Here is a 24,666-nt window from a genome sequence, read left to right as displayed (position 1 = left end):
CTGGGTTCTTCCAGATACCTCTGGCTGTGTTCTCTTTCATATCTACAATAAAAACCTTCCTCTTAACCACAGCTTCGAGTGGTCATGTCCTTTCTCACCTTAAATGAGGGGCAAAACCAGAATTAGTGTTCTCATACCGCTTGATTTCATCCCAGATGTGACCAGTGTCACAAGAAGGTGACTGGGTTGGAATTTAGCATCCTTAAACTTAGATTGTTTAGGGCAACCTGTCTGACCCTAAACCACACGAAGCATCTGACTCAGTGATAAGTTTTACTCAGCTTGAGAGGCAGGTGCAGCCAGAGGCCAGTGTGGAAAAGCAGTAGGAAAGGCATGGGGGTCCCTATGGGGTGATCCGCTCTGCAATGCACACACCCAAGTTTCAGCACCATTATCTGAGTTCTTAGAATCCAGGGTTCAAGAGGGACACTGAAGAAGTGGCTTTTCCTTTGGTATAAGAAATTTACTGGAGAGATTCTTGTTATGAAATACAATGTGGCAGCAGACAAGGATACCTGGCAGGCCCGTGACAGTGTGTCTCCCTGAGAAATCATGCCGTGTATAAGGCATGATTAGACCTGGTATAAGGGAGATTGTCTGAAGGAAAGGAGGGGAGTGAGGGCCTGGTGAGAGGGTAGAGGCAGACAAGAGCAGAGCCATGAGGGCAGAGGAAGGAGACAAGGAAGACGGAAAGGACAAAAAGAGAAAAGAGACCAGCTGGGAACTCATGGGGACAGAGAAAGTGTGAGAGAGACAAAAGGAGGGGGTAGCAAGCAGTCTTTTTATACTTTACCTGGTGTGCCACGTACACCTGGCAGCAGGTAGTGGCAGCAGGTGATGATGTAAGAAGTTGCTAGGTCCCAGGTTCCTGGGAGGAGCATAGCGGCATCATCTGTAAGCTAACAATTTGTGTGTGTGTGTGTGTGTGTGTGTGTGTGTGTGTACAACTTGTGGGAGTTGGTTCTTTTCCTCCACTGGGTGGGTCCTGGGGCTTGAACTCAGGTTGCCTTGGTGGTGTTTGCCTTTTCTTGCTGAGCCATCATGCTGGTCCTTTTGGGGAAAATTCTTAGCTCTATGGGAGTATACATAGGTGGGCGTCTCTGAGCTCAGTCCAATGAGGCAAAATGAGGGTCCCCTCTTATAAGCTTCAGAGAGAAGGGTAGGTCCTATGCCAAGTAGGGGATGATTCGCCCATAGTCAGTGCCTCGTATTGCTAGGTAGCCTCTTGAGGGGGAAATTTCAGCCCCATAGTTACTATGTGTCCATCACAGAGATGTGCCCCTCCCCACCTGTTGAATGCTTAGCATGCTTCTTGAACTGCTTTTTTGGAAGAGAGGACCACATGATTCCAAGCTCTTGGAACCTGACTAGGACTTGTTGCTGGTGCCATCTTGAAATGGTTCTTCCATGCTTTCTTCTCCTAGTTTCACACCTTAAAGTCTTTGATCCACTTGGAGTTGACTGTTTTGGCACAAGTAGCCTTCTCCTTCTTTCATTTCTAGCTTAAAAACGGATAGATTTTCTATGTGCTAAAAAGAGAATTTTCTGGAAAAAAAAAAGTCAAAGGAAGAAAATCTCACTTGAAGGGCTCTAGCAGGCCTGAGAATGACAACCAGGCTCTGCTGACATGTTTAGCGTTCACTCTTCTCTCCCTTGATAAAAGCTTGTTACATTATATTCCTAAAGCTAGCCATGGAGGTCTATTCCCTTATTTGGCCACTTCCTCTTCCTGAGGCTGACCACTAAGGTCCGGCTATCAAAATATTGAAGTCCATCAATCAAAAGCCCCCTTTTGGCTGTCCTAAATAATTTGTCTAATCAAAATTAAACACCTCATCCTACCTAACTTGGGTTTTCCCTTTGTCTGTTTATAAACTGCCGTTTGCCTAGGACCAAGTCTGTTTCCTCTTTATCCAGAGACAGTCATTTGTCCCGCAGGAGCAAATATCCCTTCCACCTTTCCCTTGTCTTCTTTCTCTTCTCCCTTGTCTCCTATGCCCTGTCTTTGTCCCTCTGGGACAAATACATCTTGGTCTTGGTGTGTCCTGTGCCAACTCCAGTCCTTTCACCACTCATGATAGCTAAAGAATAAAATAAACAAAGAAATAAACAAAACCCTTAGGCATAAATTTAATCTGGATGTTAAAGACTTCTACAAAGAAAGTTATATAGAGTTAAAGGAAGAAATTATAGAAGACACTTGACGATGGAAAGCTCTCCTGTATTTATGGATCAGCAAAGTTAGTTACTGTGTCCATATTATCAAAAGCCGATTTTAGCTGTTTGAGCCCTGTCTCTTGTGGTTAAACCAGCCCATGGTTTGTTGATTTTGCTTATCCTTTCAAAATAGCTTAGTTTTCTTACTTTGTTTCTTTCTTTGTGTCTATGCTCTGTATTTCTGCCCTGATCTCCATCATTTCCTTCCTTCTAACACTGGACTTTGTTTTTTTTTTTCTTTTTCCTTAAGGTGAAATTAAACTTCAAATCTTTCCTCTTTTAAGATGAAAAGGTGATGATAGAGACCATCTTGCTTTGTGACCCAGTCTGACCTTGAGTTTCAAATGATTCTCCTCCTTCTGCCTCTTTTTTTTTTTTTTATAAATAATTTATTTATTTTTGAACATGAAATGCTTTTTTATAGCATGTTTCACAAGGGGAGGGGGTAAGAGGGGCCAGATGGTGGAAAAGTACAAAATCTTCTTGGCCTGTGCCTTGAAACATGTCATGGTCTATACGGTACACTGCCTTGAATTATGATCTACCTGCTGTTCTTCAGAAGATATGGTACACTGCTTGAGTTATGGTCTCCCTGCTATTCTTAAGATGATATGGTACACTGCTTTGAGTCTATCTGCAGTTGCTAAGCAGGATCTTGCAGTTGCCAAGCTTCAGAGGACATTGTGCAGGTGGGGAAAGGTAGGGGGTGAGGGTAAGGGCGAGGGTCCTGGCTTCTGGCATCTCCCCCTTCTCTGTTTAGTTAGAGAAGGCATCTTATGATCAATACCAACTATGTGAATTTTGAATTTGGATGTCTAATTATGGGGGGTCTCCTTCTGCCTCTTGAATGCTGGGATTACAGTGTATACTACAATGCTCTGTTCTTTCTTTAAAAACATTGTTATGGGATGGAGAGACTGGCTCTGAGGTTAAGAGAGTTGCTTGTTCTAGAGGACCTGGGTCCTCACGATCCCCAGCACCCACACAACAGCTGTCTGGAACTTCAGTCCCAGGGGACCCAAGCTCACTAGGCACACACATGCACATACTGCTTGGTTTCATCCTGACCTGTGACCAGTGTCTTCTTTGTCTGTCTTGTGAGAGCTTTACCAACCTTAATCTCATTAAAGAACCAAATTTTAGCTTTTACTAAATTTCTCTATTATTATTAAAATTTGTCTTGAGATTATTTTTACTCTGGCCACTCTTCTGTTTACTCTGGTTTTAATTTGTCTTTCTATCATTGAGTTTTAAAGTCAGATTGTATCGGTCTGTCTCCTATGCATTGAGAGCTGCAACAGTTCCTCTAAGCATCATGTTAGCTGTTTAGCAAACACTCACGTTCTACCTGGCTTATTTTCTTTTATTATTTCTTTTGCTTTATTTTAATGGCTTACAAGCCGTTTAGAAGTAGATTTTAATTTCCAAATACTTAAACAATTGTTGAGATTTTTTTCCTTGTTGGTTTCTTTGCAGCTACAGGATGTCTGTCTCATACCCTAATACTGGGTGTGTGAAATGGCTCAGAGGGTGAAGCTCTTTCTGCGCAAGCCCCAGTGACCTGAATTTGATCCCCAGAATGACCACAAGCACAGGAAGCAAGAATTACCTCTGTTCTCTGACATACACATGCACAGTAAGGCATGTGTGTGCTCCCAATCTTTCTCCTTCTCTCACTGCACACACACACACACACACACACACACCATTAATAATAAATAAAGATGAAAATATCTTAGTATTTCAAATTTATTGAAATGTATATTTTAGCTCAATATACCATCTGTTTTTTATAAACTTTGTTTTTTTCAGACTTGGAAAAAAAACCCCTGTATTCTCTACTTGTTCAATATAATTTTCAGGGTAAATTTAATTAGATCAAGGTGGGCAGTGGTGTGTTTGAAATGCTTTATATTACTACTGATTTTTTTGAAGCTCAAGGACAATTTTATTAGTGACTAAAGGAAATCCCCCAGGGCAGGCAGGCTGTAAATCTTTGCCGCTGCCTGGAGAAAGAGACTGGAAAGAGGTAGGGAGAAAAGCCACACTGTTTAAACTGGCTCAGAGGTCAGACAGTAAGTCTTCACATAGTGAGGAGCAAACAGAGCACTGGAGAGTGCGAGGAAGCCCAGAATGCTCACTGTTAGGGGAAGCACTCATACAGAAGAGGCAGAAAGGTAAAAGGAAGCTACTCTTGTCTGAGTAATGTGGAGACCTGACTGAGCCTGGAAAGACACACAGAAGAGAGGTAAAGGCAAGGGCTTATCATCACAAGGCAGAGACTCAGCAAAACCCCACACTGCATTTTTGAAAATGTCCAAATCAAAGCCCACTAGACTCTCCCAATGGACTCATGAGAGCACCTATCCACGGAGCCTTGAAGGCTGGACTTGTGCTGACCCCGGGATATTTTCAGGGTCTTAGATAGCCAGTGCAGTGGCTAAAATCATAGCAAGATCTCTCCCACATTGCTTCTAGAGAGAGAAAAGAAATAAAGTCACCATTTATCTTGTTAATAGGTTAAGGCATGTCTCTTGGCTCCCGAAGGGCTCAGCGGTATTGAATTGAGCCCAAGTCTGAAGTCTAATCAAGAAGAAAACTGTTAGTGAGAAATAGTTTTCTAAAATAACTTCTTCTTCTTCTCCTCCTCCTCCTCCTCCTCCTCCTCCTCTTCCTCCTCCTCCTCTTCCTCCTCCTCCTTCTCTTTCTTCTTATTCTTGTTTTTGCCTAGTACTTTTGTTAGTTCCTGAAGAAAGAAATTAATTTTTTTACATGATTATGTATTTGTTGATTTCACTTTAATTCAGTAAGCTTTTGCATCTAATGTTTTGAAATTTTGGATTGGGTACATATGTTCACTTGTAGTTGTTAGATAGGCTCAGTACCATGACTAATATAATCATGAAAGGTGTCTTTGTATAGGTCTGTTTTGTTTTATGTTAATATGACTGTTTGTGATAGGCTTAGTAATGACTCCCATTAACTTATAATGCAAAAGGGACTCTGAAGTTGTAACTGACACATTCTCTCTCTGTCTCCCTGTCTCCCTGTCTCTCTGTCTCTCTGTCTCTGTCTCTCTCTGTCTCTCTCTGTCTCTCTGTCTCTCTCTCTGTCTCTCTCTCTGTCTCTCTCTCTGTCTCTCTCTCTCTCTCTCTCTCTCTCTGTGTATGTGTGTGTATGTGTGTGTGATCACTATGTACACCAGGCTGGCTTGAAACTTGTGATCCTCTGACTTAAGCTTCCTAAGTGCAAGGATTATAGGCCTGAAGAGACAGAGACCTGGAATAAGGGAGGCTCCCAAGAATCAAAGAGGGGTATCCTTAACTGTGACTCACAGCATGGAAACCTGAAGAGGCCACCTCCTGTAGCCAAGCTAAGCAGGAACTCCAGTGGAGCAATAGGACACCAACACCCACAAAACTTTCAAACCCCAATTTATTCTGTCCTCAAGAAATGCAGGGCCAGGGGATGGAACAGAGACTGAGGAATGGCCAACCAATAAATAGCCCACCTTGAGACCCATCGCATGGTCAAGCACCAATCCCTGACACTATTAATGATATTCTGTTATGCTTGCAGACAGGAGTCTAGGAAGGCTGTCCTCTGAGAGGCTCCACCCACTAGCTGACTCAGACAGATGTAGACACCCACAGCCAAACAGTGGATGGAGATTGGGGACTCTTATGAAAGAATAGGAGGAAAGATTGCAGGCCCCTAAGGTGATAGGAACTCCACAGGAAAACCAACAGAGCCAACTAACCTGGACATTTGGGGCTCGCAGAGACTGAACCACCAACCAAGAACATACATGGGCTGGATCTAGGCCTCCCTGCATAATGGTAGCAGATGTGCAGCTTGGTCTTCATGTGGGTCCCAAAAGACTGGAGGGGGGGCTATCTTAAAAGCTGTTGGTGGGGTATTTTCTACTCGTTGGGCTGCCTTTTCTGGTCTCAGTGGGAGAGGATGCACCTAGCCTCACAGACCCTTGATGTGCCAGGGTTGAGGGATATCCAGGAAGGGCCCCAATCTGAGGAGAAGGATTGCGGGAGGGAGTGATCAGGAGCAGGGGCACTGAGTGGGACATAAAGCGAATAAAAAAAAAAAAAAAAATCTTGGTATGAGGGATTATGTTGCATTGCCCTTGTGCTTCCAATAGGGGGAGCCAGTGAGAGGTTTAGAAAACCGATACAGCAGGGGAAGCAGAAGGTGAAATGAGACTTTGAAGGCGGTGGATGAGGGCAGCCTCCAGGCTCTAGGGCAACAGTGAAGGAAGCTGATTGTTTCCAGAGGGAAAGTCTTCCTGCCAACTCAGTGACTGAAGACTTCTGACCCCTGGAACATTAAGAGCAGTTTATGTCATTTTGTAGCTCTTAAGAGTGTGATGGGTGAGCCGGGCGGTGGTGGTGCATGCCTTTAACCCCAGCACTTGGGAGGCAGAGGCAGGCAGATTTCTGAGTTCGAGAGTTCGAGGCTAGCCTGGTCTACAGAGTGAGTTACAGGACAGCCAGGGCTACACAGAGAAACCCTGTCTTGAAAAAAAACAAAACAAACAAACAAACAAACAAACAAAAAGAGTGTGATGGGTGGTTTGTTACATTAATGATACACTCTTTCAGGCTTCTTTGTCTATCAGGCATTGGCTTATATAGTTTTTATTGTGTGTAAGTGTGAGTGTTGGGTGTGTGTAGTATATGTGTGTGCAGGGGTATGTGCACACGGAGGCCAGAGGAGGATGTTGAGTGGTCTACTGTATCATGCTTCTCCTTGGAGACGATCTCTCTCTCTCTCTCTCTCTCTCTCTCTCTCTCTCTCTCTCTCTCTGAATCTGGAGCTTGGAAACCCAAGCGAGTCTCCTGTCTCCACTTAGCACAACATTTGGCATTGTTGATGTGTGCAGTTGCACCCAAAATTTTACATAGATGCTTCGGATTCAAAATCATCACCTCAAGCTTGTGTGACAAGTTGCTTTTACCAGCAAGCAATCTTTCCAGTCCTGTATAGGTTTTTTTTTTATAATCTATTTTATCACCTGGTAACTGCCCCCCAGTTGTCCATCTCTACCCCCTGTAACTTTAATGTTCAAAACCTATTTTTAATGATGGTTCTTAAATGTATTAACCTGCCTTAGCCCACCACCCACCAGAGGTAGTGGAAAATAAAGGATACAGGGGGAGGGGGATGGACCTGTTTAGAGAGGTTCTTTGGAGCAACTCCCATCTGTGTTGTCTGGAAATGAGCAGGTTCACAGGTTAGCAGCAGCAGCTCGATCCACTCACAAACACTTCACGGATACACCAGCAGTCCAGTTCAGTAGAGTTGACCTACCGAACTGACATGACCTAGCAGAGACAGCCAGGCCTCAGCCTCAGCCTCGGCTCAAATCAGCAGGAGGAAACAGGAGGAACACCAGGAGAAGTTCTCAGCTGTGCCTCTCTCAGCAAAGCACAGATCAGTGAAGACTTGAGACCCACACATGTTGCACAGCTAGCTGTACCAGCAAACAAAGCTCCGCCCCGTCACTGTCTTTTAAGTCCTATTTATACTCTCCAACATCACGTGACCTCCACAGGTCTTGCCTCCGCATGTGCATCTCTTTGCATCTCAGCTGACATCACTTTGCCAGCTTGAGTCCTCAGAAGCTGCAAGAAACTGCAGCACATCACCAGAAGTTCTTTGGTGCATTTCTCTCTATGGAGTCCTGACAAATGCAGCTCAACTACACAATATAAGGGGGACCAATACATGTGGGTCGTTAGCAGAGAACCCCTTCATCACGTGTCCTTTTACGTGCTTGCGTTAGCAGAACGTCCTCTCTTCTGTGTCTGCTTCAGTGAAATGTTCTTTCATGTGTTTGCCCCAGCAAAACACCAACTGACTTTCCAAAGAACCCTCAAGTTTCCACTTCAACCCCTACCCCTTTGCTCGTGTGTGGTGTGTGTGTGTGTGTGTGTGTGTGTGTGCATGTAGAGGCCAGAGGTTAATGGTGGGTGTCTTCTGCAATTATTCAACATTATTTTATTATTATTATTATTATTATTATTATTATTTTGAGACAGTCTCTCCCTGAACATGTAGCTCATTAATTTGGCTGGTTGGCCAGTGGACCACAGGGATTCTCCTGTCTGTACTATCTCAGTGCAAGGATTGCAGAGGCTTGCCCCCAAGACTGGCTTTTTATATGGGTGCTGGAAACATGAACTCAAGTCCTTATGCTTGCCAGGCAAGCCCTTTACTGACAGCCCACCTCCCCACCCTCTCAGTCATACTCAAATTATTTGATATTATCCTACAGCTTCTTCATGTTCACTGAGCTTTCCTTCTGAATGTTCCAATTTGCTATTAACCATATTCAATTATTTTTAAAGACTATGGCTATTATTTTGTGGTAGAACCACTTTAAGCTTATCCCCAGCTAGCTTATATATAAATGGGATTCAGATGAAGGGTATTTTATTTGACCTTGATTATTACTAAGGGGTCACCACCCCTAATCTACTCTTTTAACAGCCGGCCTGGCTGCCTCCCCAGAGTGTACCCCAGACATTTGCTGTCTCTCCTGGCCATGTGCTCATTATCCGACTCCCTTCATGGTGGCTTCTTCTCTCCTCTCCTTCCTCTTCTTCTTGACTCCCTCCCCCAACCAGGTCACTCTAAACCCACCCTCTCCAGTAATTGGCTGTAGCCAATTTAATTTAACCAATAGCTTTAAATCAAGAAACATGATTTGCATAACAAAAGCTTGTAAACAGGAGAAGTCACCTGCAGGCCTAGCCCTTCAGGTACAGAATTTAGCATTCCGAGCAAATCTCAACAGTATTCCAGAATAGTTGGCTGATTTTTTTCTTACAGTTTCCATTTCTCTGATGAGGTTCTTCAGCCTTCTATTCATTCTGATTTTACTTTTGAACAAGTGTTCAAACATATATATATATAATTATTACAGTTCTTGTTTGCTGACTCCAGTCTTTCTCATGTATGTATCTTGCTACTTAACTGTTTTTCCCCCAGACTGTGGTTTAAAAGTGTTATATCCAAGTGTCGGTTTGATAAGAGTGGACTTGTGATGGTTAATGCTGTTTGCCAACTTGACAGGATGTAGAACAGCAGCTCTCGGCCTGTGGGTCGAGATCCCCACAGGGCTTGCATATCAGATATCCTGTACATCAGGTATTCACATTACGATCCATAACTAGCAAAATTATAGTTATGAAGTAGCAATGAAATAATCTTATGGTTGGGGGTCCCCACCACATGAAGGACTGTGTTAAAGGGTCGCAGCTTTAGGAAGGTTGAGAATCTCCATCCTAGAATCACCTAGGAGAAACATCTCTGGGTGTGTCTGTGAAGGATTTTCTAAATTGAGTTACTGAGATGGAAGGATCCATCCAAACGTGGGTAGCATCGTCTATGAAGTAGACTAGGCTATTAAGAGGAAACTTCATCTCTCCCTGCACCCTGACTTGCAGGTTCAGTGAGCTCGCTGTCACAAGAACTTTCCACCATGAGGGACTGCTGTCCTCTCTCATCTGTGAGCCTAAAAGATACCCTCTCTGTAGGCTAACTGATCCCCCTCTGTGAGCCTAAGAGACCTCCCCCTCAATGAGCCTGACTCCCCAATGTAAGCCTATCTGACCCCCCTCTGAGAGCCTATCAGACCTGCCTCTGTTAGCCTAGCTGACTGCTCCCCCCCAACTATTGTGTTTCTGTCAGTGTCATGGCAATAAGAATATCAACTAATGTAGTCTTACTGTGCAGCCAGGCTAGCCTTGAACTCATGATCCTCCTGCCTCACAGCATATGATGACATTTTCTTCCCTTTTAATACTGACTAGTCTTTTACTACAAGTATACACTAAATTTGATACTAAATTCCTTTTAACTGTGCCAGTATTTGTCCTCATGTCTGTGACTAAGTCACCGGTGGACCTTTTTGGTGTTTTTCTAGAGGAGTGGTGTGTGTGTGTGTGTGTGTGTGTGTTAGTACACATAGCAAGCACTACATCATCTCTGTTGGCAGCTGTTGGCAGGGCAGGAAGCCGTGTTGTGGAGATGTAGCTCTATCCCATGCACGAGCACCTTAGTTTTTAGTCACAGACCTGTGGTAGATTCCCCTAAAGTCTTTCAGGTAACTCTCCCTGCATAGCTTTTATCAGTTACTGGGCCATATAATTTCCAGCCACATTAGCAGCTCGGAATGCCAGTCTCTGACTCTTGCTTGGTCTGTGTGATTACTACCCTGTTTGTGATTTCTTCTCCCTGGGGGAGGCCAGGGTCTCCACTTTACTCTCTCCTTTCTCAAAGACCACAGCACTTTATGTTTTTCTTACTTGAGTTTTTCTTAGCCTTTCTCCTACCAGAAATAAACTGCTAGTGCTTTAGAATTTGTTTCTGTTTGTTATTGCCTTTGCATAGAAGGATAAAGCAATGAGAAAAGGCCATGGCGTTCCGGGCAAGACAATGAATGCTATGTCACACTCACAAAATACACTGGAGTCTGAATCTTCCATGAAACAGGCTCATGCAGCTACAGTCCGTCACACTAGCACTGACTGCTACTCAGAAGGTCCACAGGATGAAGAAATCAGCTCTGCTTCGTGTCTGTGTCTTTTAGAAGGGGAAGAGACTCTGTGATAAAGTCTAGAAACGATTCACGTTTACTGCAGAGTCCATAAAGAAAACTTCTGGGCTTGAGCACTGTGACACGCGCAGAGCAAGCTGAGCTTGGGAGTCAGTGTGTATCTAAGGAGCATCTTCAGGGTGTGCTGCGGTGAGCCTTTAAAGAACAAATTGACTATTAATTTCTATAGCAGCCCTAGAAACTGAATCACTTCCTGACAAATTGCTTCTGTTTTGGTCAAGTCTCCTTGCTGCTACTTCACAGGATGGGCTGTTCCCTCCCTCACCGGTGCTTCTCACCCTGCTTACAGCCCTTCTCATCCTGCTTACAGCCGGCACTCCCCACTGCGTGTGAAAGGCATTGGGTAAAGATGGCTGACAGCCCTATCTATTCAACACTAGAGCTGCCTGGCCCACCTCAAGTCCAAGATGATTCCAGATGGAAGTTCAAAGGTGAGTTAGGCACATCACACTGAAGACTGTGCCGAGGAGGAGAGGAGAGGGGAATTACTGGCAAGAGAGGGTGCGGCGGAGTCAAGGATGCTATGAAGAAATACTTCAGGTTCAGTTTGCGGGGCGATATGGACTCTCAGTGTGGCGTGCAGATGTGAGTCTCAGATGATTCTTTTCTGGCACCCACTTCTGTGATCCCAGCTCATGCCCAGCAATGGCAACGCTATCTTTTTTGTTGTTAATTTTTTTCTTTATTCTCAAGGATTCTGTACATGGAGACAGTCATGCTAATTCTTTATTGATCTCGATCTAAAAGTCAGAACTTTGTGAGAGAACTCTGTCAGTAGTCAGGCTTTACTGATTGACATTCCACCACATCTGTTTGGCTAACCACGGAGTGAAGAAAGTAACCGTTTTATTAAGGGATAATGGTAAGATTTCTTGAAATGAGAAATGGATTCGCAGAATGTAAATTTGTTTCCTGTTTCTCACTCCACTGCCCCCTTCTTCGGTTGCAACTCAGTGGTGGTGAGGAGTGAAGGCATTGGACACTACAGATTGCTGGCCAGAGCTCTGGGGAGTCAGAGACCACCAATGACACCCACAAAACCTCCTTTTTATACAGATTCTCATCTGAGACAGAGAGTGACGTAAAGGTCAGAATTAATCTTTGCTTTTACACATCAAGCAGGTGACTCCAGAAGACACAGTGTCTTCTATAGTTTTTTAGATTTTCTCTGTTATATAATTTTGCCACCCTTTTCCTCTTCTTTTTATTACAATTTTTAATGTACCTTTTGAAAACATGGCTGTGTTTTCTAAATCATGGGCATTTAGATTTATTTCTGTTTCTATAAACTATACAGAGCTATATATCATTATATGTGTGATTTTTTCCTTTATTATATATGCTCTAATTTGAGAGGAATAGAAAGGTTAAGTCAAAAGGAATGTATATTTTGAAGTATAGAACTTAATAGCATGATATGTTATATAATATATGTTAAGTAAAGAACCTAGTAATAGTTGAAGCTAATATATACATAAAATAAATTAAAATTTTTGTTTTCTTTAAGTTGGATGGTGGCTACCCAAATACAATTATAATTTGATAACTTTTTCTTCTTTTCATTTATTAAACCACAACTAAAATGAGTTTTTTTTATTTCACTAGGAAGTCATTTATGCAGCTGGACTTGGTGGTGTTCACCTTTAATTCCAGCACTCAGGAGGCAGAGGCAGGTAGATCTCTGAGTTCAAGGCCAACCTGGTTTAGAGAATAAGTTCCAGGAGACAACAAAACCTTGTCTAGGGTGGTAGGGGATAGGCATAAATAATAAAAAAGTCATCTACACTACAAATCTGGTGTATTTTTAATTTTTAGTTTTAATTTTATTTTTTGAGACAGGCTTTCTCTGTCTTGGCTATACTGGAACTCACTCTGTAGACCAGGCTGGCCTCAAACTCACAGGGATCCACCTGCCTCTGCCTCCCCAGTGCTGGGGTTAAAGGTGAAATTTATTGTTGTTGTTTGTTTCACTGTAATACTAGAGATTTGGGAATCACGAGTGAAAGTATTTATCATGCTGAACTCTTATGAAGATTCTCTCACTATGAAATTACCTTAAGAAATTGAGAATTTTTCATCGATACAAATGTTATAGAACAATTTATCTAAAACTTGAATAGGTACAGGAGGCTAAAATAGGAAAATTAAATTCTCTCTTTCTTTCTGATACAAAATCTCATGTAGCCCAAGCTGGCCTCAAATTTGCTGGGGTGACTTTGAATCACTGATCTTTCTGTCTCTATATCCCAAGTGCCACCATTACAGGCACGGGGTACCAGATCCAGCTTAAAAATAATTGTTCTATTTCAAGATAACCGAAGGAATAAAAAAAAATCTTTACAATTTTTCTTTACACATAATTTCCATACCACTAAACTATAAAACACCTATGATTTTTAAACTCAAATCTGAGAAAAACTTTTACATTTTTAAACTAGAAATACAGTATTCTTAGAGAAAGTATGGCACATAATTAATATGTCACAATGCTCTATCCTCAAACATAAGGCCAACCTAAACTTACTATATGTCCAATAATTTCTTGCAAAACAAGGTGAATTTTATCAAGTACTTCTGAGACTAAGCTTACTTTATTTCAGTTTAAGTTTTATCTATTTAAAATTTGAGTGCCGGGTTCAAATTAGAAGGATACAAAATAAATAAATAAATAAAAATAAAAAAGCAAAAAACCTTCCCTCTGTTTCTGCTCCTAGCTACCCATTTCCTCTTTAAAAGAGAAAACACTGTCAAATTCCTGGACAGACTTCCACATTTCTTCTTGGCTGAAGGATCAGAAGTGCTCTTGGATAGACTTCAGTGATACCAAGCAGCCCTTGTTCTAAGAAATATGCCTTTCTTTTAACTGTATACTTAAAAATCGATTCATATTGGGTTTAAAAGAATCCTTCTTCAAAAGCTACATATTTCATGGCCATAAATATATCCGGCTGTTTTTTTTTTTTGATAAAAATTGCAATTTTCGGTTGATAGAAGTAGACAGTTGGCCTTCCTACAGACGTTGCTGCCACAAGCAGCCTTATGAGTATATTTTGCACACGTGTGCGTATCTAGAAAAATGTTTCTTGAGGAGAAATTGCTGGACCAAAAGGCAAATGGTTTTCAATTCTGGTAAATTATGCCGAATTGTCCTTCAATCCCTAAAAGGCAGTCTGGCTACACTGTAGCTCACTGTTCTAGTCTGAGAGTACAGAAGCCACAGTTGCAAGGGCAAGGTTTCCCTTTAACTTGAGAGCAAGTGCCTGCCCTAACCAGGAGAAGAACCTGGGTCTCTGTCCTCCAGGCAGAATTGCTTCAAGATAGCAGAGATTCTTGCCTGAGCTTCTGTGCACGGCTCAAGGATTTTGCTTTGGATTGTGTCTCTGCAGCTGTCTTACACCAGCCCCGTTTTTCCTGCCTTGTAATGGTGGCTTTGGGACTTTTGACCGTGATTCTCATGAGTCTACTGATGTACCAACGGATCCTGTGCTGTGGTGAGTGCTGACTTCACCTCCAAATTAACCTTTCGTTTTATATCATAAAGCAAGATGACTGTTAGTGACAGGGTTTTACAGACTCTAGGGCATTCATGGGATCAAACCACACTCCCCGCTTCGTATTCAGGCCCAACTTTCATCAGAGAAACTCCCAGGAAGTTGGGACTTTTCTGGTCCAGACTGATTATGCCACAGTTGTCTGGAAAAGGCATGAGACTACCAAATGCAATTTGATGCCTCAGTCTGAGGACACTAGTCCTAGTGCCACGTGCAGCCTGCCCTCAGGAAGTTACGTAATCTTTATGTGACACGAAAAGCTTTCCTCACTTTCTAGTTCCCGATCTAGAGTATGTACAAGCACCACAGTTGTTCACGTATGTACGTCTCCTATGGTGGGATGGCTTATGGTGATTTTATGCAAATGAGTCTCATGGAAGGAGAAAATCAAGAGATCGTGGAACCTTATTTGAAGTCCCCGAGATGTTTACACAGTGCCCTCTCATTCCAAGCACTTTAAAGGAATGAGGATTGTATCTTGTAGAGGAACCCGGTAAAGAGAATTCTATCATTTTTCAGTTTAGTATCTGATGCGCTTTTCTGTCAGAAAAAAATTATGTTTATTTACTTTGGCTGCATATGAATTTTTTCCCAATTTCTATTGGTTCCAGATGATCACACCTGTTGGTTCTTTCTGGTTTGTCTCCTTTTCCTATATACCCCATGTGAACTCAAGAACTCCATGAACTCATTGGAGATATACAGACAGTACCTATATATATATATGTACCATGACAGCGTCTGCATCCTTTAATGCACTGTGTGTATATCACATGGATACATATGACTTTTAGTGTACTATGTGCTCCACAGGCTGAACAGACATTTGGTCAGAATCCATGCCTGCTTGGAGAAAAGTACTTCAGGAGTGATGAGTTGAACGTTGTGGACTATTCAATTTGAGGTCATATGTTACAGATTTCCCTAAACCTTAGTTTGAAAAGGGATAGGGGCAAGGTAGACACTGGAGAGGCAATGTTTTCCTTTCCAAGATCATTTGGTCCATAAAGACATGAGCTGTGTGTCCTCTTTCCTTCTAGGTTCCAAGGACTCTAAGTGTGCCCACTGCCCCAGCTGCCCCAACCTCTGGATGAGGAATGGTAGCCACTGTTACTACTTCTCAATAGAGAAAAAGGACTGGAATTCTAGTATGAAATTCTGTGCAGACAAAGGCTCAAATCTCCTTACATTTCCGGACAACCAGGGAATGGTAAATAAAGACATGTAGAAAATATAGAGTGAGTCCTCCCTCCCTCTCCCTCCCTCTCCCTCCCTCTCCCTCTTCCTCCCTCTCCCTCTTCCTCCCTCTCCCTCTCCCTCCCTCTTCCTCCCTCTCCCTCCCTCTCCCTCCCTCTCCCTCCCTCTCCTTCCCTCTCCCTTCCCCTCTTCTTTCCCCTTCTACATCTTACTATGTAGTCCAGGCTGGCTTTGAACTTGTGGTTTTCTTGCCCCGGCCTCCTAGCTCTTTGTGTGTGTGTGTTTAAATATTCACTTATCTGCATTTGTGTATGTGTTTATTTATGTGAGTATTTGAACATTTATTTATTTGTGCATCCAAGTGTATGCACACATGCCATGGTGTGCTTGTGGTGTGTATATGTGCATGTGCATGTGCTTGTGCGTGTGTGCGTGCGTGTGTGTGTGTGTGTGTGTGTGTGTGTGTGTATGCATGAGGCAAGGTGGCAGTAAGCATTGCAGAGAAGAACTAGATTTAGAATACAGACCTAGTTAAATGAGGCATGATGTCCTGAGACACACAGGTCAGTTCTATACAGAAGTCAGTGGAACTTGGGAGGGAGGGGCCACAGGGACAAAGGGACTGCACATAGGGACTTAACTGTCCTCTGTTGAGTGTTCCTTCATTCACTGGATTTCAGTAAGTTCTAGGCTGGGAACAATGTCTAGAAAGTTCAATTAGAAGAAAAGAACAAAAGGTGGGGGTGGGGTTCTGTTTCCTACAGCTCCCTCAGCTCCTGTTCACCCAGTCTCTCCATGGCTCTGCCGGTCCTAGAAGACATAAACCAAGTAAGGAGTTGACATCCTGACACAAACTTAACAAAACTCAGTTATAATTCGCACATAAGAAAGTAAGAAATTTTAGATTATTTTTTTTGTTTTGATATTGCTGTTTGTTTAATTTGAGGGGGAACAAAATAAAACCACAGAAAATAGTTTATTAATGATTGAGAGCTAGGGACTTTGTAGCCCAGGCTGGTTTCAAATTCATGATGGCTCAGACTTCCATTCTGATTAATCTACTGGGATTCAAGGAGTCTACCACACTCCTAGATTGTTACTTCCTATTTTGAGAAAAGATGGGCTATTTAGTTTATTTTCCTCTCAGAAGAACATGTATGCGCTTGAAATTCTGGAAGGATCAAAATTCCAAATCCTTCCGCAGAGATTCACTTTTCCTTCACCCTTTCTCTAAGCCAAGCGGCAGGATACACTATATAGCCTTGTTTTCTGGAACTTACTGTAGCTGTTTTAAGCATCTGACTGAAGTCAATAGCAAAAGTGAGCAACTAGCTCGAAACATTTGCCCCCAAACTACTGACACAGCAGCAGTGAGTCACAACACAAGAATCAAGTCACAGTGCGGCACAGGATTAACTATAGCAGCTCTGAAAACTACACCATGCACGCAGGAGACATGTGCCCAGGAGAGCTGGAAGGGCTAAGACTCGGACTATCTGGGAGTCGGAGTTGTCTTTGTGCCCGGATGGATTTTGTTTTTCTTTCCTTATGTTTCCTGGATCATGTGCCCACTATGGAGAGTACTCCACTGAGTTAAGTCGGCTGTGCTTCCAAAGTCAAGACTGTTGGCTTTTTTTTTTTTTTTAAACAAAACCAAACCCAACCCAACCCAGAGCTCTTGGTTCCAGTTAGAGTTGGAGGGTACCAAGATCTCCTGCTACATTTAATAAAACTACTGATAAGTTATTTTCCACATTCTTATGGATTCTTACTTGATTCTTTTTTTCTTTTTTTCACCTGTTGTCAAAGTCTATAAAACCAAAACGACCTGTACAGATTGGTAGAGTCCGTTGTCCCAGGTTAACTCTTTGGCTCTCAAGGCAAGGCTTATTTTGTTATGGTATGAGCAATATTCCCAGTTTCATGTGTGTCTGGAAAGCTACCAAAAGACCATATTTAAAAACAAAAATCTGGGCGTGGTGACACATATCAGCAATTCCTCCACTCTGGGGACCGAGGCAGAAGCATGTGCTCAGGGCAACCTGTTTTCTATGGACCCCCTCAGAAGCTGGACCAGGGCCTGCATAGTGACAGCCATTGAAAATCCAGGAGCAGTAAAGGCTGTGCAAAGACCCAATGCAAGAATGCTCTTGGACTGTTACAAAAAAGAGGAAAGAAGGCAGGTGGGGCTAGAAGTTAGTGCTTGAGCAGTTGGCAGTGCCCAGATCGTGCAAGCCTTTGTATGTGCAGTCAAGATTTAGGTTTTTAAGACCTGAAACCCAGTGAAGGGAAGATAGAGGTGCTTCAGGGTCTTAGTAGATAGCACAGAAGAGAATCCAAGTGTCTGCCGTCCCTGGGCATGCAGAAAGAATTTAGTTTTCCTTTGACTCTCTTCTTGCTGGTGAGGATGCAGTCAGGCAAAGGAAAGCCATCTACAACAGAGCTGCCCATAAATTCTTTCTCTTCAGGCGCCATCTTCCAGGAATAGAATAAAAATGACTCTCAACTGGGACATTTAGTAGCATCATAATAATAGAGCTGAAATTTCACTGGGCTTTCTTGATTTCTGAATAAAAGACAATTTTCTCTAAAGGAAATTGTTCAACAAACACTAATCTAAAATACCATAAAAAGGTCATTCAAGTAATTCAGTCCAATTTCAATTAATTAAGCTGTCACTGGAAAATATTGAAAGTGTAATTATTCATTACATGAATGTTCAACCTTAATGACAAAATTAATCTTCTTGGATGTATTCTTTGTTCTGTTTAATGCGTTGGATAGTTCCCTTAGGGCGTAAACATCTTCGTTTGATTGCCCTACCATGGAGAGCAAAGCGTCTTTATCCTGTCCCAAAGGGTAGCACAGCACACAAGCAGGTACACTTAGTTTAACTTTGTCTTAAGGCCCATTGGAAAAACAAGAGCCCGATGGGGTCACAGATCACATTTAGTTTAACTTTGTCTTAAGGCCCATTGGAAAAACAAGAGCCTGGTGGGGTCACAGATCACATCGCCGTGAATGTAACTGCGGTCGGTGCTGTGGATGGTGACTGAGGTGACTGCTCCTGCAGCGGGGTCGATCTTCTTTCTGCTGAGTACCTATCAGGCCCTATCTAATCAGAAAGGAAGTAGCAGTGGAGGTGGAGCTGACCCAGTATCTTATCTGTTATATTGTGAGAGTGTGCTTATGAACTAAAGGTCACTTCTGGGAGGTGGCTCCTTGTAAAAGACAGACTTCTATTAGAACTCAGAGCCCCAATAGAATTAGAAGGTAAAGAGGGGTTAGTTATTGGAAGTGGTTGTTTGCCTTAGCTTCCTTCATTTCAATAAAATTCCTTAGAGTGAATAGCTTAAACAGCAGACACAGCTTTGGAGACTGGGATGTCTAAAGTTAAGAATGCTATTGAGAGCCCCTTTCAGCTCATCTGAGGGTGTCTTGCCTTGTGTCCTCTCTGTAGAGAGAGCTTCAGCTCCGGTCCCCTCTTATTTTAAGGCCATAGGATTGTGTCATGGGGGTACCATCTTATGACCTCATCTAAGCCTAATCACCTCAAAGCTATTTATGTTCAGATGGCATCATGTCAGAGGTTAGGGTTTCAATATATGAATTTTGAGAGAGAGAGAGAGAGAGAGAGAGAGAGAGAGAGAGAGAGAGGATATGGATGACTATGTGATCCACTCAAAGGTTCCTGGGTGTCTTTGTTATCTTTATTCACCATCTTCAATCTGTCTCTTAGAACCCCTTGCAAGAGTACCTGGGCCAGGACTTTTACTGGATTGGCTTGAGGAACATTGACGGCTGGAGGTGGGAAGGTGGCCCAGCTCTCAGCTTAAGGTAAAGTGTTTGAGGAATGACGGCAGTGAAAGCAGAGGAAGGAAGAAGGAAAAACCTGGGGAAAGAGAAGGGAAATGACAAACAGTAAAGAGTGAAAAGGAGAGGGAGAGATTGCGGGGTGGGGGTGGTGGTGGTTAGGAGATGCTTCCCCTGCATGAGAGGAGAGTAGGAGGATCCTTCCTGATTGGGTGGCCCCTGGGAGGGCAGAGGGCTGCTCTTATGGCTCTGACTAGCCATCAGGCCATTTCTGCTGCTCTGACTGACTAGCAACCAGGTGTTTCTTTATTTATACAAGTCTCACAGAACAAAGACAAACTAAAGATTACCCAAGTGGTACAGAATATATGTTTGACTTTTCATTACATGTCCAGGGCTACAAATTCAGTTACAATTAGAAAATAAATAAAATAGAATAGATGAATCTTTTCTTCTTCTTTTCCTCCTCCTCTTCCTCCTCCTCCTCCACTTTATAACTCCAAAGTAGACAATCTAAAGGATGTTTTCTCTAAGGCAAACATATTTAATATATGACAGCCTGCTTTTTGGATGACAGTGCTTGCTGTTTGAAAGCACTCTGGACAAACAGAAACTATCTGAACCGGTCTTTTTATGATTAGCAAGTACTAATACCTAACTTCTATTACTATTTCATCATCTACACTATAAAATAGAGAAAGTTTATTTTAGTCAATCTATCTTATCTTCTGAGTTTTATTCCTTCAGGAGTGAAACTGTATGACTTCTATCTTTAAACTATATTTATAAAGCCCTTTAAGGCTATAATAAAAAGAGAGCTTGAATTTGTAACTGATTCCTCTGGTCAGTTAGAGTTTGTCAATTGTCTCTTTTAACCCTGCATCAATTTTACTGCTTGCATTAGCTCAGGAGCAGACACCTCAAGAAGGCTCCTAGAGTAATGATCTCCTTTAGCTATGTGCTTATCGGTGCTTAATGATCTCCAAGGCTTAAAGAAGGCCCCAAATAGGGCCAGATAAAGTTAATTTTAGGATTTCCCTAAAAAGGCTCAGACATAATTTTTTTCTGGAAAAGACATAAAATTAATCATAATGCAGAAATTCCCCAAGAGTGCAACACACAGAGACCAAACCCCAAAATTAGAGACAGACGGATAGCGATGGTAGCAACCTGCTCGGCTTGCTGGAGCTGTGTTAAGCAGCTGTGCTGGCTCCATTGCCAGTGGGTTTGCCTGTGTCAGAGATGATAAAGGAACAAAGACAGGAAAGAACATCAGTGATCATAGGAAAGGACAAACATGCGGTGGTGGCAGTGATGTTTTCAAGGAGAAAACTGCTGTTCTGGTACCTGAGGGTTCTGAGGAGGAGACAGGAGTCATTGCACTTCATTTCTTTTGTGCTTTTTAAGTCTTCTACTCTGCAAAAGTGACTCATGCCTCTGGTTTCCTACAGGATTCTTACCAACAGCTTGATACAGAAGTGCGGTGCCATCCACAGAGCTGGCCTCCAAGCCTCCAGTTGTGAAGTTGCTTTGCAGTGGATCTGTAAGAAGCTCTTATCCTGATGATGGATGCCACTATGTCCTGAGGGAATAGGCCTGGGGAATCTTGGTCCACAAAGATGTGTTTAACAAATTCCTGTTATGATATGCCATTAGACAGAGGATTAGCATACCTTCCTGGGAGTTAGCATTTCCTGTTGGGCTTTCTCAGCAAGTATTATGTTAGCCATTTAAAGCCTAAATCTGGGCAAATGAAATAGAGAAAGTTTATTTTAATGGCTCTTACTGCAGAAACTCACTGTGTTTCTCATCCCTTCCTCTGCCATCTCAGTCAAAGATATGTGGAAAACTATTTATCCACAGAAGAATGAATCCTTGCCATGTTCAGTAACATGTTACCTAGACATCAACTAGACACAGAAAGACAAACACCTCATGTCCTCATTCCTGCTTGGGAGCTGAACAAGCTCATGCCTGAGGTGTAAGGAGAAGTTCAGTGGTTACCAGAGTCCAGGAGAGTGATGGGGTGGTAGAAGTTGGTTAATGGTTTGGCTGGTATGGAGGTGACAATAATAATTGTCATATGGTTGCCAATTTATTGTAAACTTCCAAATAGCTAGGCAGAAGGACTGTGGGTGTTTGTAAATGCCTGAAGGACAGATGTGCTGAGCATTCTGACTGGATCATTTTCCACCTACATTGAAGTATCATGCTGTGCCGCATAAATGTGTGCAATCACAATCTATCCACAAAAGTTAAAGAAGTCATGATTAAAATTAAAAAATACCTTTCTGGTACACATCTATTTTATATCCTGAATGAATCTGAAGAAGCATGTACCTGTAGTATTGGTGAGATATTTTTCTGTGTGCACTGGCATGAAACACATGAACTATGTCAGGTAATGGTACCTTCCCCCACTGTGCATCCTGTTCTAACAGTGGCTCGTTGTGCTTGGAGTTTTATCCTGAAACACTGCTTGCTGCAAGAAGACATAGCTGTAAAGTGTGGGAAGCCAATGACAGCAGGGTGGGGTGGAAGCGGATGACAACAGGGTGAGGCTTTCTGCTACCTCAGCTCTTCACACTTACACATAGAGTTCCTCTTAATCTAGATTTTCAAATACGTTTTCGTGGGTGTGGTTGAAGAAGCCAACGTGTGACCGTTTCTCTTCTATGCAGTGAATGTGTGCTTTGCATTAACTTGGTGATAGACCTTAATCTGAGACTGGGTTTTTATAGAGAAAACTTTATGGAGGTCATTTATGTGGCTGAGTCCTGTCCCAGTGCCTCAAAAGTGAGGAGACTTCATTATTTCTTCTTAGTAGACTTTGGATACAGGTGAGGAGAGAGCGTACCCTTTGGGGCTACACAACACAACTGAAGTAAATCTCTGTCTAATGATGATGCTGACTGTCATGTTGGTTTTCATAGTCCATTCTTCTACCAGTCTATTCAATATCTAAGAAAATGCTTACACTTAGCAAATACTTAATAGTCAGACTGCTGAATAAAATAAGAGAAGTTATTTATTTTAGATACATAAAATTTATTATATGTTTAAAAATATAAAAATATAAATCAATTTAAATTATATATCAAATTAATTATATATTAACATAATATAATCAATTAATTGTTATTATGTATTGTATATAATTATTATATATTAATATAATATAATCAATATAATATAGTCAATGTAATAAAATCAATATATCAAATTAGTTATATATTAAAGTAAATATATATTTTATATAAAGTATTTTATAGAAATAAATATAAGTATGAAATTATACATTAAATTAAATACAAAATTATATATTGGTAAATATTTATATATTTTATATGTAAATAAGTTACAAATATTTATTCTAGTTATTTCTGCCAGCCCACGAGTTAAGGGATTAAAGGCAAGAAAAACAGGGCATTTTGGCCCTCTTAGCCTACCTGAGTGAGCAGTAAGTAGCTAAATATCCCAAAGGCAACAGCTTAGTTCAATTTGGATTTTCTGTCCATAGAAGGAATTGACGGGAAATCATGCCACCCCTGAATACTCCCCGACCCCAATCTTTCAGCTTTGCTCCTGGGTGGGGGACACTCATAATTTATGAGTGTGGTGGTACTTTCTCCCACTTTGTTGGAGTGATTATGGTGACTCCACTTGGGCCATGGCTTGGCATCTAGAAGGTGTGCAGTTTCAGTTACTATTCAAACACACACGGAGGGGGACAGCAGCCCTGTAAGCTGTCACCGAGCATGCAGGAAGTTTGCAACTTCCTTTGCAAAGGGTTCGGTAGATGTGTAAGGATTTCAGAGGGTTACCAGTACAGAGCGTCAACTTTTACCTCCTCGTCCTCTGGAAGTGTTAGTATAGAAATTACTCATTTCCAGTAGGGGATGGTGGTCATGCACTCCAGTAATCCCAGCGTTTGGGAGGTGAAGGCAAGAGGATGAGTTTAAGGCTAACCTCTGTTATGAAGTAAGTTCAAGGGCAACCTGGACTACAGGAGACCCTGTCTCAAAACAAACAAAACAAAGCAAAACAACAAAGAAAACAAAAAGCACCAACAACAGCCAATGAAAGCCCACATCCTGTCCTTTGCTGTCCCTTACACTTGCTATTGACTCAGTTTCTCTTACTTTCCTGGGTGAGAGTTTAGAAAACCTCAAACCAACTCTTACAGGATAAGCTTAAATCCTGTGGCCCACTGCTTTGATGCACAGTATGTGTGCCTATCCAGCACATGCCGTGTTTGGAACAAAACATTCCATTTACTTGTCTTGAATTTTAATTTATTTAATTTGTCTGTGCACACGTGGCAGAGTGTGCGTGTAAGTCAGTTCAATCTGTTGAGCTGTTTGCTCCTCCTGCCATGTGGCCACGGAGTCAGGTTTGGTGGTCGGCATTTCTACTTGCAGGGCATTCTCTCCAGCTTGGAATAACACATTTACTTAAGTTACCACGAGAATATTAATAAGGTTAAGATTATCAAGAGAGGGAGAAACCTCTGTAGGATATCTGAGACAATAGTTTAAATGGAACTACAACTGTCTATTCTTTAGACAGTAGCAGAAAATGAGACCTTTGTCTCATCCTGTTTTTATTGTTTTCTTTTACTTTAATAACAATACATATTTTTTTGGACCCCGAGTACAGAGTATAGAGACTGGCAGAGTGAAAGTGAAACTCCTCAGTGTGCATCTGAATCTGTATTAGGCCACACATGTTTCTTATCTCTGCTTCCCTCTCTCAGTGATGACTAACCTTTCCTCTGGGGGATGCTCCTTCCATCTGCCTCCATTTTTAGGAAGTGGAGTATGTAACTCAATGGTTTTCAAAACATACCTCACTGTGGTTTCAGAGTTTCTGTAGTACTATGTCCATTCACACTGGTGTAATTAATTCATCTGTTGGCTGTATCCACTGTCTTTTTTTTTTAACTTCTATTCTTCTCTTGAAAGACCTCCAAGGGGGACCCTGGAAGGACGACACGACCTCAAAGACACTCCTGAGACCAGCTTGCTGTAATAACATGAATCAGGTCCTTTAATATACGAAGCTTCGGGCCGATACGTGCCTCATGCAGGAGGTAGGGGTATCGACCCTGAGACCTAATCGCTTAGGGTTAATAAAGGCAAAGGCTGCGGGGAGGGAGAGGGTTGTGGTTAATCACACATAATTGGTTATTTCAAATGTCTGTAATGTGTGTAAGCAGATCCCAGGCAGAGGTTTGTCAAATCTCGAGGG

General features: G+C 42.2%; 1 protein-coding gene across 1 annotated transcript; it reads left to right on the top strand.

The window, feature by feature from the left end:
* Nucleotides 1-11,076: 11,076 nt before the first annotated feature.
* Klrg1 (killer cell lectin like receptor G1) lies at nucleotides 11,077-21,713 on the top strand. Its single transcript, XM_028761146.1, has 5 exons — nucleotides 11,077-11,286; nucleotides 14,242-14,346; nucleotides 15,447-15,616; nucleotides 19,343-19,440; nucleotides 20,868-21,713. The coding sequence occupies exons 1-5, from the start codon at nucleotides 11,100-11,102 to the stop codon at nucleotides 20,977-20,979; spliced, it is 672 nt and encodes a 223-aa protein (XP_028616979.1). The 5' UTR covers nucleotides 11,077-11,099; the 3' UTR covers nucleotides 20,980-21,713.
* The last annotated feature ends 2,953 nt before the right edge of the window (nucleotides 21,714-24,666 follow it).

The sequence above is a fragment of the Grammomys surdaster genome, unplaced genomic scaffold (genome assembly GCF_004785775.1).
Source record: "Grammomys surdaster isolate TR1022 unplaced genomic scaffold, NIH_TR_1.0 126660, whole genome shotgun sequence".
NCBI lineage: Eukaryota > Metazoa > Chordata > Mammalia > Rodentia > Muridae > Grammomys > Grammomys surdaster.
The sequence above is the reverse complement of the archived record's forward strand: the minus strand, read 5'-3'. Positions and strand labels throughout refer to the sequence as shown.

Excerpts from the sequence above, each read along its gene's own strand:
- Klrg1 (XM_028761146.1), top strand. The coding sequence starts at position 11,100 with ATGGGCTGTTCCCTCCCTCACCGGTGCTTCTCACCCTGCTTACAGCCC. Across the intron at positions 11,287-14,241 it reads TTCCAGATGGAAGTTCAAAG|CTGTCTTACACCAGCCCCGT; the intron begins GTGAGTTAGGCA and ends GTGTCTCTGCAG. Across the intron at positions 19,441-20,867 it reads GGCCCAGCTCTCAGCTTAAG|GATTCTTACCAACAGCTTGA; the intron begins GTAAAGTGTTTG and ends GGTTTCCTACAG.